We start from the raw sequence: 17,980 nt of genomic DNA on the forward strand, positions 1-17,980 counted from the left end.
CTGTAGGTGAGATTACAGGGAATGTCGCCTTTGTGCCGCACGTGTGGTCAGGGTTTACACTGAGCTTTCGGCAGGATGCGGCTCGGCCCGGGATTAGGCCTCAGCATGATGAAGGGAAATCGCTGCTGGTTTTGCAGCAGGATTCTTGAAGGTTCATCCTTTATAAAGTGCAGGCGAAGCTGCTGCCATGAGTCTTATTGATTATCCGGGATGATGTCATTCAATGCTGCAATCTCCTGAAACCAGAGAACAGAGGCAGAAGATGAAGTCTAAACACAGGGTCTCCTCCCCGGCCACTGCACCCTGCACCATAGATTACCCTGGAATATAACCCACCCCAGCCCTGGCCTGATGGGAGTCATTCTGGAGGCTACACACCCCCAGCTCTGAGATTTAAAGGGGTGCTCCACCCACATTCAGTAAATAGTAAATTAGCCCTCAAGTTTTTATTCTTTCTTCTGTTTTCTCAGTAACAGCCGAATGTGGCAGCCATTGTAGCTGCTGCCGGTGCTGTCATCAGAAGACTGTATTCACACTTGTGTTCGACTTTCTGCCTGTCATAGGCTGGGGCGGATGTGTCACACACGACTGACACTAGCGGAGCCCCACAGACCCCATTGGCTATATACGGGTCTGACAGCTTCCATCCCTTTGTAGGTAGGACTCCGTGCAACACCATATTTTCCATCAAATTGTTTATTATGCTTTTCTTATATAGAGCTATCATATCCCTCAGCGCTTTACATACATTATCAGTGCTGTCCCCAATGGGGCTCACAATCTAAATTCCCTATCGGTGATTTGTTGCTGTCTGTGCTCCTTTATTCCTCAGCAGATTCAAGATTTGAGAGTCTGGCATATAGGTGGCCCCCTGCGGAGGAGCCGTGATGGCTGCCACTTATTGTCCCCTTGGGAAGAAGTGAAATAATAACAGAATCTCTAAAACCTGAAAACAGAAATGTTCATGAGTCGCACGTGTCAATTGGGCCATAGTGACTGTGGCGTTGCCGCGTCAGATCTTATTATTAGGTTGGGTTAGGACATTTATGATGTCTTGTGGATGGTTAAAGGAGGGTTTATGGTTGGGACTTATCTTGGCCGTACTCTCCTGGATTTCAGATACCCGTCATGACAGTGGTGGAAGGATCAGTCTAGATGCGCTGTCTGTGGGCTGAATCTTCCAGTGGCAGTAGGATGAGTCCTGAATACTGTGCGCTATCCTGTACACTAGATCCTCCGGCAGCGGTGCGGTGAATCCAGTGTCTGTACACTAGGTCCTCCGGCCGCGGTGCGGTGAATCCAGTGTCTGTGCGCCGGATCCTCCGGCAGCGGTGCGGTGAATCCAGCGTCTGTGCGCTGGATCCTCCGGCAGCGGTGCGGTGAATCCAGCGTCTGTGCGCTGGATCCTCCGGCAGCGGTGCGGTGAATCCAGTGTCTGTGCGCTGGATCCTCCGGCAGCGGTGCGGTGAATCCAGTGTCTGTGCGCTGGATCCTCCGGCAGCGGTGCGGTGAATCCAGTGTCTGTGCGCTGGATCCTCCGGCAGCGGTGCGGTGAATCCAGTGTCTGTGCGCTGGATCCTCCGGCAGCGGTGCGGTGAATCCAGTGTCTGTGCGCTGGATCCTCCGGCAGCGGTGCGGTGAATCCAGTGTCTGTGCGCTGGATCCTCCGGCAGCGGTGCGGTGAATCCAGTGTCTGTGCGCTGGATCCTCCGGCAGCGGTGCGGTGAATCCAGTGTCTGTGCGCTGGATCCTCCGGCAGCGGTGCGGTGAATCCAGTGTCTGTGCGCTGGATCCTCCGGCAGCGGTGGAATGAGTCCCAAGTACTGAATCCTCCGGTGGTGGTGGAATGAATCTGGTGTCTCTTTGCGCTGGATCCTTCGGTGGTGTTGTGATGAGTCCTGAATAATGTGTGCTGGATCCTCCAGCAGCGGTGCGGTGAATCCCGTGTCTGTGTGCTGGATCCTCCAGCAGTGGTGGAATGAGTCCCAAGTACTGAATCCTCCGGTGGTGGTGGAATGAATCTGATGTCTCTTTGCGCTGGATCCTTCGGTGGTGTTGTGATGAGTCCTGAATAATGTGCGTTGGATCCTCCGGTAGTGGTGCAATTAATCCAGTGGCTGTGTTTGCTGCGCTGTACTGAGACCGGAAGAAGCAGAAAGTTAGTGGAATTGATCCCATGTCTCATCTTTTCTTCATTTTCCCTTTTGCCCCTGGTTACCTGCAGCAGCACTGCCCAATAATCCTGCTGCCAAGAGGAGTAACTGAGGGCAGCAGCCTGTAAATGATTAACCCTTTTCCATCCTCACACTGTATTTTCTCTAGTGATCATGTAGTAACCAATGGAGCCGACTTCATTTTTGTGTTGCGCCCATCCCTGTGGCTTTGTGCCATTTTTTTGACAGGTGGGTTCACGGTTTTGGTTGATTCGTCAGATGTTTTTGTCTTGGGTGTTTGGTGATAATTTAGGAACTCCCTGAATGACACTAGATCCCATTGTTGTTGTGGCTTGGAGTAGTAGTAGTTGGGCGGCTCGTGCTGGTAACATTGCGTGTGCTGCTTCTCTCCGTCATTTTGGGGTGTGCGGCTGGTGTCGGGCGTCTGTCTGCTGCTCTCCATCTCTGCTCATTGAGTGATTTTCAGCGTCTTTGTTCCTTATAACTATATTCAGTAGTTGGGATCCTCCCATGTGAGCGGAGATGACTTCAGAGTCTCGCACTGATTTGCCTCGGGGGCTGAGTCTGCAGATTTCGGGTGGGCTTCTCCCCGATCTGTATTGGCTGCAGGATGGTAGCGGCACAGACGGCGGCGCGCTCCATCACTGCCTGTTTTGCAGTCTCATGCTCTGTGACATGTTGCACTGAGGTCTGCCGCCTGCCTCTCAGGATATTGTGCATTGTTCCAGGCTTTTGTGGCGGCAGCAGGAGACTGATTTCAGTCCTAATCTCCCATTAGACAAGTATGGCAGCTTTCTGTTTGTGGCACAGGTAATAAAAGGCAGGAATGCTGTCTTTCTCCGGTCGCTGCAGGGCGGTCACACGCTGCTGTTTCTACACTGCAAGTTCCTGTTTGTCGCTTTGTTTTCAATAACAGATGTGTGTGGAGTGTGCGGCCTAACAGTGAGGAGGTGGTGCTGTGCACGAGGGGGGCTGTATGTAGGGGGTGGTGGTAGTAATACATTCTGAGAGATACTGAATGTTGGGGGTGGTAGTAGTAATACTGTGCACCGGAGTTGTACGCTGGAGAAGGTGGTGGTACTGTGATAGTATAGTATGAACGCTTCCTAATGTTGCCGCCGTCACTGATGTGTGGTGGTATTCAGTGCTCATATTGTGCTGATAGTAGTGCTGTACGGTAGTGTTAGTGCACAGCGACCCTTGTATGATGGTTGTACGATGGTAGTAGTGCCGTTTGGTGGGTGGTGGTGTGTGTGGTAGTGATCGTAGTGGTGGTTGTGCTGCGCTGTCAGTGTTGTACGATAGGTGGTACTAGTGCTGCACAGTGGGTGGTGGTTGTAGTAGTAGTAGTGCTGTATGGCAGGTGGCAGTGTACGGTGGGTGGTTGCACTGTATGGTGGTGGTAGTACTAGTAGTAATAATGCTGTAAGGTGGTTGTGCTGTACAGTGGTGGTAGTAGTAGTGGGTAGTGATGGTTCTGTAAGGTGTCTCTTTGTAGCAGTGTTCGTTGTGCGCTCCTTGCCACCGCGGTGCTTTGGTTGCTTTTTTCTCCAAATGTTGGCACATAATTGATCAGTCATGGACACGGGATGGCCGCAGAGCTTGTATGCAGGGTTTTTTGTTACACTGTATCAGTAGAGATGATGTGTTCCTGGTGAGTGGGGGGCAGCGGGGCTGGACACAGTGTTTTGTCTGCGTTAGGTAATGTGTAATTATACCCTATACAATGTTCCCCGTCAGGTGTTTATTAAGCCAGAAGGACTTCACTTTTTCCTCTGGAGCGTCTCTCTGCCCCGTGCTGGTGGTGATCAGACAGGTACTGACAGCCGGCGCTGTGTCTTGTGATGATGCCAGTGACAACAATGGAAATGCAGGTTGTATCCAGAACATCTCACTCTCCGATCTGCATGGACGAGAAAGGCCGGACGCGATGGCGGTGCGGAACCTTCAGTAGACTGATTAGTAGGGGAAGGGGCGAGTGATTCTGTAAATTATTGGGCGATTGTGGACTTCCCAAATGAATGACTTGGTCAGTAATTCACAGGGCTTTACCTCTGCCGTGGCGCCGAGACTGGCGAGCTTTATACAGTATATATAGAGCAGTTATTAATAACATCAAGAAAACAAAGTGAAGTTTCTATTTTTGACTGTGACTTTCTCTCTTGCAGGATTCGGCAGAACTATGTACCTCTGGACCAGTGGCTTCACGTCTCGGTGCCTCTCCCCTGGTTGCTGCACATTTAAATTAGACTTTTAATATCCCGGCAGCTGCTCGCCGGACACATGGTGAATTGCTGTCATTCCCAGGATTGCATCTTTGAAGGCCAAGCCCTCTCCAGCGTTTCTCCCAGAAGAGACGACCCCGAGGATCTAATCCCTGCCCGATCTGTGACTCACTGTCTCTAGTTTGCCTCTTCCCCCAGTTGTGTTCCAGCGCCCCCTAGCTATGGAGCAAGGAATGGATTACTGGGTGGCCCAGATACAACAGAAGGATGTTAATAAAAGGCTCCAAGTGGGACCAGACATGATAGATTACTTTTCAGATAGGCAGAAATCTGTGGACCTGGAGCAGGACCAGACTCTGCTAGATAGAATGGTTGATGGACTCGCCACGTCCTGGGTGAACTCCAGCAATTATAAGGTATGAATAAACGTCGCCCTCTCTGTGCCCACGATTCGGAAAGATTTGTTCTGAGTGTGACATAAACCCAATGGGTTATTATAGCAGTCTCGAGGTGCTCGGGTGCAACGTGTCAGCTGCTCAGTAAGTGAGGTCACTGCAATAGTATCTGAGCAGGAATGCTCCAAACGCCGGAAAAAGTCTCAGTGGTAAATACTAATGTGTATTGGGTTGTGTACATGGTGCAGTTAACCCATTGCAGTCGGTGAAATCTGTGGTGTCTTCACAGCATAAATTGACATAATGCTGAATTATAATGCACAGTGCTGGTCAGTCTGCGCTGCGGACATTTTCTTGGCGTTGTATGCCACACTATTAATGTAATGCTTAGTCTTTTTATTCTTCTGTCTGGAGAATATGCTGTGTATGCTCCCCGTGGGCTCATGCCTTTACTATGTTTCCTGGCACCGTGGGCCCTGGACGTCTGTGTCCAGCAGCACAGCAACACCCACATGCAGGGGGCCGTCTGCAGTTCCCCTTGCGCAGCGTGCTTTAGTGGGGGAGCCAATAAGGGTCATAGTGCGTAGAGGTGGATGAAGTGGTCACAGTGGAGAAAGGAGCGGTGAGACCCCCATTGGTTATAGATAGCATTGATCGGAGGGGGGATACGGCACTGAGAGTGACTCTTGTCCCCTGCGCTGGTTTCATGGCGTGCATGTCTCGCCGCTGTAGTTCTTAGTCCGCCCGCCGGCCATTCAGAGGTTTTATTACCTTACAGTAGTTTATTTTACTTTTTGCATATGATCGGTGTGAATTCTGCACCGAGCTCTATTGATGACAGATTTAGTCTGTCCTTTATTGTGCCCTTATTAATGGCACCGTCCCCGTAGTTGGACACCCGGACTATGTCACTGCGTCCACTGCAGAGTGCAGGAAGTGCCATGTTTCTTGATGACCTTGTGACCTCCATGTTCTCCCGGTTTCAGGGCGCGGGGGTATCTGCTGATTAGTAGAGACCCCGGCTATCCTAGCATCTAGGAATTTCATGAAGTTTTATATTCTTTATTATTGTTTTTCTTGTGGCTTTTATTGTATATTATGTTTGGTTATTTTTAGAGAAGCCTAAGAACACACTTGAGAAAAAACATTGAAACCCCCCCCCCCCCCCCCCAAAAAAAAAAAAAAAAAATGCCCCAAACACTGTGAATGGAGACTTCAAAAGTAAATTCTGGTCACAGCGTTTTTGCAACCAAAAAGATGCGGAAAACACCGCATGTAATTTGTGTGTGAATGGGGCCCAAGGCTTTATGGTCTTACATGTGCTTCCTTCATTAGTCCAAAAAGCCTGGCTTCTGTGCGGATCAGTGACGTGGACCAGGGTTTTGGTTGCTGATGGGAACATATGTTTGCAGTTTTGGACACTGTGAAGTCACCTTTAGTTTTTAACCCTTTGTTTTGCATTATCATCTCTGCTTTCTTATCCTTGTATGGAATTGCACCGATCGCAGGATTATTATTATTATTATTTATTGTTATAGCGCCATTTATTCCATGGCGCTTTACATGTGAGGGGGGTATACATAAAAACAAGTACAATAATCTTAAACAATACAAGTCATAACTGGTACAGGAGGAGAGAGGACCCTGCCCGCGAGGGCTCACAATCTTCAAGGGATGGGTGATAATACAGTAGGCGAGGGTAGAGCTGGTCGTGCAGCGGTTTGGTCGATCGGTGGTTACTGCAGGTTATAGGCTTGTCGGAAGAGGTGGGTCTTCAGGCTCTTTTTGAAGGTTTCGATGGTAGGTGAGAGTCTGATATGTTGTGGTAGAGAGTTCCAGAGTAGGGGTGATGCGCGAGAGAAATCTTGTATGCGATTGTGGGAAGAGGAGATAAGAGGGGAGTAGAGAAGGAGATCTTGTGAGGATCGGAGGTTGCGTGCAGGAAAGTACCGGGAGACGAGGTCACAGATGTATGGAGGAGACAAGTTGTGGATGGCTTTGTATGTCATGGTTAGGGTTTTGTAATGGAGTCTCTGGGCAATTGGGAGCCAGTGAAGGGATTGACAGAGGGGAGAAGCTGGGGAATAGCGGGGGGACAGGTGGATTAGTCGGGCAGCAGAGTTTAGAATAGATTGGAGGGGTGCGAGAGTGTTTGAGGGGAGGCCGCAGAGCATGAGGTTGCAGTAGTCAAGGCGAGAGATGATGAGGGCATGGACTAGGGTTTTTGCAGATTCTTGGGTGAGGAATGAACGGATGCGTGAAATATTTTTGAGTTGAAGTCGGCAGGAAGTGGAAAGGGTTTGGATATGTGGTTTGAAGGAGAGATCAGCATCAAGGATTACTCCGAGGCAGCGAGCTTGTGGGACTGGGGAGAGTGGGCAGTCATTTACTGTAATTGATAGGTTCGTAGGGGGGGTCACGTGAGATGGGGGAAAGATGATGAATTCTGTTTTGTCCATGTTGAGTTTCAGATATCTAGTGGAGAAGAAGGATGAAATAGTGGACAGACATTGAGGGATTCTGGTTAGTAGGGAGGTGATATCTGGTCCAGAGATGTAGATCTGTGTGTCATCAGCATAAAGATGATACTGAAAGCCATGAGATTCTATGAGCTGTCCCAGGCCAAAGGTGTAAATAGAGAACAGCAGGGGCCCTAGGACTGAACCTTGTGGGACTCCGACAGATAGGGGGCGAGGTGAGGAGGTGGTGTGTGAGTGGGAGACGCTGAATGTCCGGTCTGTTAGGTATGATGAGATCCAGGAGAGGGCCAAGTCTGTGATGCCGAGGGATGAGAGGGTCTGTAATAATAGGGAATGGTCCACTGTGTCAAAGGCAGCCGACAGGTCCAGGAGGAGGAGGACAGAGTAGTGTCGCTTGCTCTTGGCAGTTAAGAGGTCATTGGTGACCTTAGTAAGGGCAGTTTCAGTGGAGTGGTGTGACCGGAAGCCAGATTGTAAGCGGTCGAAGAGGGAGCAAGAAGAGAGATGGGAGGACAGTTCAAGGTAGACGTGTTGTTCCAGTAGCTTGGAGGCGTATGGGAGAAGTGATATAGGGCGATAGCTAGATACAGAGGATGGGTCAAGAGAGGGCTTTTTGAGGATAGGTGTGATGGAGGCATGTTTAAAGCTTGAGGGGAAAACACCAGTTGTTAGTGATAGGTTGAAGAGATGGGTTAGGGTTGGGATGAAGACTGTGGTGAGGTTTGGGATGAAGTGGGATGGGATCGGGTCGAGTGCACAGGTGGTGAGATGTGATCTTGAGAGTAGAGTGGAGAGTCGATCTTCTGTAATGGTGGAGAAGTTGGTTTTGAAGGTGGAGGGCTGGGAAGTCGGGAGGAAGGGCTCTGGGGGTTGTTGACCAAAACTGTCCCTGATGTTATCAATTTTCTGCTTGAAAAATGAGGCAAAGTCTTCAGCTGAGATGAGTGGGGAGGGAGGAGGTGCTGGGGGCGGAGGAGAGAATTGAAGGTGTTGAATAACTGTTTAGGGTTGTGAGACAGGGAGGATATGAGAGATGAGAAGTAGGTTTGTTTAGCTGTGGCGAGTGTGGTCTTGAAAGTAGTGAGGGACTGTTTGAATGCGATGAAATGCTCGTTGGAGTGGGATCTTTTCCATCTGCGCTCAGCAGCCCTGGAAGCTCGCCTCAGCTCTTTGGTCAGGCTGGTGTGCCAGGGCTGTCTGTTGATTTTGCGAGTTTTGGTATGTGTAAGTGGGGCAGCGGATTCCAAAGCTACAGCTATTGTGGTGTTATATAGAGCGGCAGCGTCATCCGCATTGTGTAAGGAACTTATATCTGTAAGAGGGAGGAGGGATTCGGAGAATGAGTGTAGGTCAAGGTGTTTAAGATTCCTGCGAGGGTGTGAAAGTGTGTGGGGTGGGGATTGTAGACATGGAGTGAAGAGGGAGGAGAATGTGAGCAGGTTGTGGTCAGAGAGAGGAAGAGGTGAGTTAGAGAGGTTAGATAGGGAGCAGAGGCGGGTGAAGATGAGGTCCAGTGTGTGGCCATCTTTGTGGGTGGCTGTAGAAGACCATTGAGTGAGGCCGAAGGAGGAAGTGAGAGAAGTTTAGTGGCAGCTGAGAGGGAAGTGTCAATGGGGATGTTGAAGTCGCCCATGATGATAGTAGGGATGTCCGCGGAAAGGAAATGAAGTAACCAGGTGGTGAAGTGGTCAAAGAAGGTGGTGGCTGGCCCTGGGGGGCGGTAGATGACAGCCAGTTGGAGGTTGGAGGGGGCGTAGATGCGCACAGAGTGCACCTCAAAGGAAGGGAGGGTAACAGAGGGTGGCAGTGGGATTGGGGTGAAGGAGCAGGTATCTGACAGGAGAAAACCAACTCCTCCACCATGTTTGCTGCTGGGGCGGGGGGTGTGAGAAAGGTGGAAGCCGCCATACGAAAGTGCAGCAGGAGAGGCTGTGTCAGAAGGGGTGAGCCAGGTTTCGGTGATGGCGAGGAAGGAGAGTTTGGTAGTAACAAAAGATCATGGATGTAGGAAAGCTTGTTGCAGACAGAGCGAGCGTTCCACAGAGCTCCTGTTAGTGGGACTGGGGAAGCGGGGGCTGGGTGAATGGGTATAAGGTTGGAGAGGTTACGGAAGGTTGTGATAGAGCGTGGATGGGAGGTAGAAATGACTGTGGGAATGTGGTGAGGAGGACCAGGATTTGGAGAGATATCACCAGCAGTGAGAAGGAGCAGAGAAAGTGTTAGCAGGTGGGAGCAGGAGAGGGCATGAGGGGGCTGTCTGTGTTTGGAGACAGAGGATTGTATGTTAAGGAACAGTTTTGAGGCGGAGGTGAGGTGGATGGGGAGGATTGAAGAAGAGATGAACAGTTCCTTACTAGGAGTAGGGATTAGGGGAATTAGCAGAAAGTGAAGGATTATTGGGGTGAAAGTGAAAACAAACAGAAACATTGTTTACAGTGACTGTGTCCAGTTACCTTCAGTTCCCTTCAGTTCCCATTCTGGTTTTAATTCTTAAATTAATCTTCACACTTCTAGCACACACTTATAGCAATCACAATGCAGACTGAAGTCTATGCAGACTTGTACTCTGCAATATATGTACAACTAAGTGCAGTCAGGTGTGAAGCAGAGAGGAGTGGTCTCTGCTCATCTTGGCCAGACAATTAAGAGTGGACCAGATGTATATGATCAAGGTGGTTTTCTCTTCCATCCTCCCAGTGGATGGCCATGGAACAAGGAGGTGGAATAAGATTCTGCAGGTGAACAACTGGCTACGTCGATGGTGCCGTCAGCAACGATTTGGATTTCTGGATCACGGAGTGAATTACCTTTACGATGGACTACTTGCTAGAGATGGGGTGCACCTTACGAAGACTGGAAAGCAGGTATTTGGAAGTCGCCTTGCTACACTTGTAAGGAGAGCTTTAAACTAGAACAACATGGGAAGGGAAGCAAAAGACCAGAAAAAGCCATACACCTGACAAATGCTACTGAGAACTCTGCTATTAGAAGTGGAAAGGAAGAACAAAGACGAAAGAATCTAATTAAAAAAAATATTGGAGAAAGAGAAACCAATCACAAACTGAAATGTTTCTATACTAATGCACAAAGCATGGGCAACAAACAAGGAGAATTGGAACTACTAACACAGGAAAAGAAATATGATGTCATTGGAATCACTGAAACTTGGTGGGACAATACACATGATTGGAATACAAGACTAGAAGGATACAACTTATTTGCAAGAAACAGACTTGATAAACGAGGAGGGGGTGTCGCATTGTATGTTAGAAACGCGTATATCTGCACAGAGATTGAAGCTTCAGAGACTGGGAGTTCTGTGGAAACTGTTTGGGTAAGAATACAAGGACAGAACAATGGAAAGGACACCATTGTAGGCATTTACTACAGGCCGCCTGTGCAAGCTGAAGATATGGATGAACTCTTTATCCATCAAATGGCCAAGTTCTCCAAAAAATATGACATAGTTGTCATGGGAGATTTCAACTATCCAGACATTTGTTGGGAATCTCTCTCAGGCAAAACTAACAGGTCAAGGAAATTCTTATCCTCTCTTGCTGACAACTTTATCTTCCAAAAGGTAAAGGAGAAAACAAGGGGAACTGCTACCTTGGATCTAATCCTTATAAACAGGGAGGAAATGGTTGAGGAGGTAAAAGTGGCTGGGACCCTAGGAGGTAGCGACCATGCTATTTTAGAATTTTGGATAACTAGAGGCGGAAGACCTGTGAAGACTCAGACGTCAAGGTTAGATTTCAGAAAGGCAGATTTTAAGGGATTCAGAAAGAGAATTGGAGGGATCCAATGGCTGGATATCCTTAAAGACAAAAATGTCCAGGAAGGATGGGAAATCTTGAAAAATGAAATTCTCAAAGCACAATTGTTAACAATTCCAAAAAGAGGGAAGAATAGGAAGCATTTAAGGAAACCAGGATGGATGAACACAGAACTTAAGCACATGCTAAAAAGGAAGCAAAAAATGTTTATAAAATGGAAAGAAGGAGGCATATCTAAAGAAGAATATAATGCTGTCTGCAGAACCTGCAAGGCACAAATCAGATTAGCTAAAGCTGAAAATGAATTGAGGCTTGCAAGAGATGTCAAAAGCAATAATAAAGGATTTTGGGGATATGTCAAAAGTAAAAGAAAAGTCAAAGATGCTATAGGATTTTTACAGGATGAAAATGATGAAATGGTAAGACAGGATGTTGAGAAGGCTGAACTTTTAAATTCCTATTTTGCATCTGTTTTCTCTCAGAAAGGAAATGTAACATCAACTGTTATTCACTGTCCTATTAAGGGAATAGAAGAATCCAGGATATCTATAAACAGAAAGATAGTGAGGAAACACTTAGCTAACCTAAATGTATTCAAGTCTCCAGGTCCAGATGAATTACACCCCAGAGTACTGAAGGAGATAGCAGAAGAAATTTTTGAACCCCTCTCCATAATCTTTGAAAATTCTTGGAGAACAGGAGAAGTGCCAGAAGACTGGAGAAGAGCAAATGTTGTTCCTATCTTCAAAAAGGGGAAGAAGGTGGACCCAGGCAACTATAGGCCGGTGAGTCTGACTTCTATACCAGGAAAGATCTTTGAACAAATTATTAAACAACATGTATGTCAATACCTGGATAAGAATGAAGTGATTAAACAGAGTCAGCATGGGTTTGTAACTAATAAGTCATGTCAGACTAATTTAATTTCCTTCTACGATGGTATTACTGATTGGGTGGATCAAGGAAATGCTGTAGATATAGTATATCTTGACTTCAGCAAAGCATTTGACAAAGTCTCTCATACAATCCTTATTGAAAAAATGACTAAGTATGGAATGGACAAGGCAACTGTTAGGTGGATTCATAACTGGCTTAGTGATCGGACCCAAAGAGTGGTCGTAAATGGCTGCACATCCAGTTGGAAGAATGTCTCAAGTGGGGTACCACAGGGCTCTGTCCTGGGCCCTGTATTGTTCAACATCTTTATCAACGATTTAGATGAAGGAATTGAGGGTAAACTGATTAAATTTGCTGATGACACAAAGCTAGGAGGGATAGCTAATACTAGAGAAGAGAGAGAGAGGATTCAAAAAGATTTAAATAAACTGGAGAAGTGGGCAGCAACTAACAGAATGGTTTTTAACAGGGAGAAATGCAAAGTACTACATCTGGGCAATAAAAATGAAAAAAGCATATATAGAATGGGAGGAATAGGGCTAAGTGACAGCACATGTGAAAAAGACTTGGGTATACTAATAGATCACAGACTGAATATGAGTCAACAGTGTGATGCAGCAGCAAAAAAGGCAAATGCAATTCTAGGATGTATTAACAGAAGCATACAGTCTAGATCACGTGAAGTAATTATTTCCCTCTACTCCTCTTTGGTCAGACCTCATCTGGAATATTGTGTCCAATTTTGGGCACCACATTTTAAAAAAGACATCAACAAACTGGAGCAAGTTCAGAAAAGAGCGACCAGAATGGTGACCGGTCTGCAAACCCTGTCTTATGAGGAAAGGTTGCAGGATTTGGGAATGTTTAGTTTGCAAAAGAGAAGACTGAGAGGAGACTTAATAGCTGTCTACAAATATCTAAAGGGCTGTCACATTGTAGAAGGATCAACTTTATTCTCATTTGCACAAGGAAAGACTAGAAGCAATGGGATGAAGCTGAATGGGAGGAGACACAGATTAGATATTAGAAAAAACTTTTTGACAGTTAGAGTGATCAATGAGTGGAACAGGCTGCCACGAGAAGTGGTGAGTTCTCCTTCAATGGAAGTCTTCAAACAGAGGCTGGACAGACATCTAACTGGGATGATTTAGCGAATCCTGCTTTGAGCAGGGGGTTGGACCAGATGGCCCAGGAGGTCCCTTCCAACTCTACGATTCTATGATTCTAAGCCAGAGTAAACAAGGTCATAAATAACACTGGGGTAAGCTGGGGTTAGCTGAAAGGCATACCATGTGAATGCTAGGTGCAGAGGCAAGTCTATGTGCAAAGCTGGGTGACGCACTGTGTGTCCTTCATAGACAGACAGCAGGAGAGCTGGGTGGATGGACATACCATGTGAATGCTAGGTGCAGAGGCAAGTCTATGTGCAAAGCTGGGTGACGCACTGTGTGTCCTTCATAGACAGACAGCAGGAGAGCAGGGTGGATGGACATACCATGTGAATGCTAGGTGCAGAGGCAAGTCTATGTGCAAAGCTGGGTGACGCACTGTGTGTCCTTCATAGACAGACAGCAGGAGAGCTGGGTGGATGGACATACCATGTGAATGCTAGGTGCAGAGGCAAGTCTATGTGCAAAGCTGGGTGACGCACTGTGTGTCCTTCATAGACAGACAGCAGGAGAGCTGGGTGGATGGACATACCTGTCGGAAGAATAGAGATGCTTGTTAGAGTGCGATGGTGGCAGGTAGCAGGGCACAGTCTGTATTCATCCTTCTGGTTTTAATTCTTAAATTAATCTTCACACTTCTAGCACACACTTACACTTATGTGATGTTCGTGCTAAAAAGATGGCGGCTGCATTCACTTCTAATTATTTTATATTGCCATTAATGTCCTGATTTACAGTGGGTATGGAATGTATTCAGACCCCTTTATGGTTTTCACTTTCATTGCAGCCATTTGGTAAATTCAAAAAGTTCATTTTTTCTCATTAATGTGCACTCTGCACCCCATTTTGACTGAAAAAAAAAAAAACAAATGTAGAAATTTTTGCAAATTTATTAAAAAAGAAAAACTGAAATATCCCTTGGTCATAAGTATTCAGCCCCTTTGCTCAGACACTCTTATGTAAGTCACATGCTATCCATTTCCTTGTGATCCTCCTTGAGATGGTTCTACTCCTTCATTGGAGCCCAGCTGTGTGTAATTAGACTGATAGGACTTGATTTGTAAAGGCGCACACCTGTCTATATAAGACCTCCCAGCTCACAGTGCATGTCAGACCAAATGAGAATCATGAGGCCAAAGGAACCGGTCAAGAAGCTCAGAGACAGAATTGTGGCAAGGCAAAGATCTGGCCACGGTTAAAAAAAGAATTTCTGCAGTACTCAAGGCTCCTAAGAGCACGGTGGCCTCCATAATCCTTAACCCCTTAATGACAGCCAATACGTCTTTTTACTGACCTGAGATATAAGAGAATATCATCCCCGTACAGGTGACAATCCAGCAGCTGTCGGCTGTACACTATAGCTGACAACTTGCTTTATCACAAACGATCAATGTTGGCACCGTCCATATCTGTTTAACCCCTAAAGCTCGCTAAATGGTCGCTAGTGAGCTGCCAAACAGGCAGATCTCACAGCGACGTAGCGACGCAGCAGCGTTCGTTACTTACCTTTCAGATGCGGCGATTAAGACGTCCTCCCGCCCGCGTCCACGCATCGCTCGTCGGTGCCAGCAGAAAGCGGCCGACGAGAAGTGGACGATCTCGCGCGATCAGCGATAGCCAGCGGGGGAGCCGGTCGGAGGTAAATATCACAGCGATATCGGTAACAATATCGCTGCTGCGTCACAAAATCTGTGATGCTTTAGCAATATTGCTATGTGTAAAGCCCCCTTTAGTTGCTGTCAAAAGTGACTACATCAAATAAATGGTTAATAGATTGTGGGTGGTTCCGCTTTAATCTAATTGACACACCGAGATCATGATTGTGTGGTCCTGATGTCTGCCATAGCAGTTCATGGCCAAATAGCGGCCTTAAGGCCCTTTTACATTTAGCGATGTACCAGCGATATAACGTGGCCAGGATCGCTGGTGCATCGCTAAATGATCGCTAGTGATCGCTTGGAACGTCACTCGCCGGGAGCATCGCTGAGGCCTGGGAACGTTGCAGGGGCCGCCGAAAGGTGAGAATATCATGATTTTTAATTTTTTCTATTTTTAACATTAGATCTTTTTACTACTGATGCTGCACAGGCAGCCTCAATAGTAAAAAGTTGGTCACACTCGTCAAACACTGTTTGACGAGTGTGACCAACCTGTCAATCAGTTTTCCAAGTGATGCTACAGATAGCTTGGAAAACACTAGCATTCTGCAAGCTAATTACGCTTGCATAAAGCTAGTTTTTCGCGGGAATTCCGCATGCGTATTTCCCACCGCAGGGAGTTGTGGAATTGCAGCGGAAATTTCTGCGGCAATTCCGCACGTGTGCACATAGCCTTAAGGTGGTTGTCCACTACTTGGACAACTTCTCATACCCCATGCTCGGCCCCCATAAAATAAAGCCTATACTTCCCTCCCATGCTGGCATCATTCCCACTGTGTCGGCACTTGCTCTCCCCGGGGCTCTCGCGCGGTTGTTGGGCCTAGCGCCCAGTCGGCATTGGCGTCACGGTCTCTGTCTCCATGAACAAGAATAAGTCCGAGATCAGCTGCAGCCAGGACTTCCGCTTCATGTTCGATTTGTCTGAAGGCGGCGACAGTGACTCTGGCGCTGATCGGACGACGGCGTCACATGTCACAACACCACACGAGAACCATGGGAATGGCGTCGGCACGGGAGGTCAGTATAAGCGTTATTTTATGGGGGTCAAACATTTTGTCCTAGTAGTGGATAACCCCTTTAAATCGGCATGTCAATTCTTCAAGCATTTTTCCTGCAGATTTCACCCTTACTAATGAGCAGGGAAAAATCAGCAATAAAATCACATGCAGCCAAAAGCATCAGTTTTATGCAATGTTTTTCCTGTCAAGATAAGCAGAATTGGTGCAGAGATTGTGTGCACAGACCCTCAGTCGTCCTCCATAGTTTGCCTTTATGTATTAATTGCAGAGGCGGCTGCTAATTATAACGTGTGGTGTGAAGGGTGCAGCTACCGGTGACACGTAATGACGGCCGGATGTCGCCTGTCAGTGGCGTTTCTCGCCTGCCGTTCCCTTGGCTGATAGATGTGACTCCTAGTTTTACCCTTTCCTGCGGTGACCGTGGCTTGTGCACACATTGCTTGTCGCAGCAGCTGGTGGGCCGGCAGCGTCCATCCCTGTGGTGTAGGGTTGGGGGCAATGCTTGCATATTGCACTGTCCTGTAAGATGGGCGTGAAGTGTGAAATGTGCGAGGAGCTGAGTCAGGAAGAAAGCGAATCTAGTCCTGGCTGCAGGAGCTGACCGTGATGTAACGTGGCTGCAGCCGAGGACGGAGGTGTAGGGACCTTGCGGAAGAAGCGGTGAAATATTTTGCCTGCCTTCTTCCATCAGGACACTTCATCCGTCCTCTTTCAGTTTCAGTAAAATATTTTGCTGTAGTTTTTAAATGTGTTGTTCACCTGTGGTCGACCCCTGCTAATCACATATGGGCTCCGTAGAAAATAAACCGTCAGTGCTCGCCTCCTGCAGCGGCGCTGTTAGTGATGCTGTTCCTGATGGCTCTCGTGACGTGACATGCAGGGCTGTGGAGTCGGAGCTCCTTTTGGTGAAGGGCTGTGGAGTCGGAGCTCCTTTTGGTGAAGGGCTGTGGAGTCGGAGCTCCTTTTGGTGAAGGGCTGTGGAGTCGGAGCTCCTTTTGGTGAAGGGCTGTGGAGTCGGAGCTCCTTTTGGTGAAGGGCTGTGGAGTCGGAGCTCCTTTTGGTGAAGGGCTGTGGAGTCGGAGCTCCTTTTGGTGAAGGGCTGTGGAGTCGGAGCTCCTTTTGGTGAAGGGCTGTGGAGTCGGAGCTCCTTTTGGTGAAGGGCTGTGGAGTCGGAGCTCCTTTTGGTGAAGGGCTGTGGAGTCGGAGCTCCTTTTGGTGAAGTCGGTGTCATAGAAATTGAGGAGCCGGAGTTGGAGGTTTGGCTGACCGACTACACAGCCCTGATGACATCATCAACTCCCATTGATAGTCTGCAGCCTTTATTATTTTGTCAGAGAGGTTGCTGATTGGCTGCAGCAGTCATGGGACACAAGAAGCATGAGATGTCTGGTAGTGGCCAGCCCTAAACATAAATGCTTGTGTGACTACTGCCCGACTATTTTTCCGCTGCAGGTTTCTCCTTTTCATCACAATATAGGCTGTGGTCACATGTTGCTTATTTGCTGCAGATTTTGTAGTGGAACCTTCTGCAGCTGTTCCAGTTCATCTACAGAAATCCCATTCTGATTAAATAGATTTTCAGTTGCAGAAATGCTTGTAATAAATTCTGCAATGTGTGAATTCAGTTTTAGCGAATGGAGTATTGACAGATCATCTGCGGGATCTAGGCGTGATGTGAAATGGGCCATACCGTCAGCGTAAAGGCCAAATGTACTGCACACAAATGGGTAGTGATGACCTGACAAACCCAGCACGGGACATCGCTAAGCTGAGGCGGCTGTGCTGATGTGGGCGCCGCGCTGTCAGGTCTTGTGTCGTCGTCGTGTGGCTTGTCTGTGTAATGTGGCCGGGTCATGTCCTCTGATGCCGTCGTTGTTGCTTTTCCGTGTAATGTGGCCGTGTCGTGTCCTCTTGTGCCATCATCATGTGGCTCGTATGGCTTGTCTGTGTAATGTGGCCTGGATCGTGTCCTCGTGTGGCTCGTCCGTGTAATGTGGCTGGGTCGTGTCCTCGTGTGGCTCGTCCGTGTAATGTGGCTGGGTCGTGTCCTCGTGTGGCTCGTCCGTGTAATGTGGCTGGGTCGTGTCCTCGTGTGGCTCGTCTGTGTAATGTGGCTGGGTCGTGTCCTCGTGTGGATCGTCCGTGTATTGTGGCCGGGGTCGTGTCCTCGTGTGGCTCGTCCGTGTA

General features: G+C 48.0%; 1 protein-coding gene across 1 annotated transcript in view; it reads left to right on the top strand.

Moving 5' to 3' along the window:
• Positions 1–17,980, top strand: part of CLASP1 (cytoplasmic linker associated protein 1) — a 199,176-nt gene that overhangs the window by 7,192 nt on the left and 174,004 nt on the right. Inside the window, exon 2 of the mRNA XM_073545310.1 lies at positions 4,343–4,815. Coding sequence (XP_073401411.1) covers positions 4,621–4,815 — 195 coding nt within the window. The 5' untranslated portion in view covers positions 4,343–4,620. The remainder of the gene's footprint in view (positions 1–4,342; positions 4,816–17,980) is intronic.

Source organism: Dendrobates tinctorius, unplaced genomic scaffold (genome assembly GCF_039654945.1).
Source record: "Dendrobates tinctorius isolate UK_male_01 unplaced genomic scaffold, ASM3965494v1 ptg000143l, whole genome shotgun sequence".
NCBI classification, from domain to species: domain Eukaryota; kingdom Metazoa; phylum Chordata; class Amphibia; order Anura; family Dendrobatidae; genus Dendrobates; species Dendrobates tinctorius.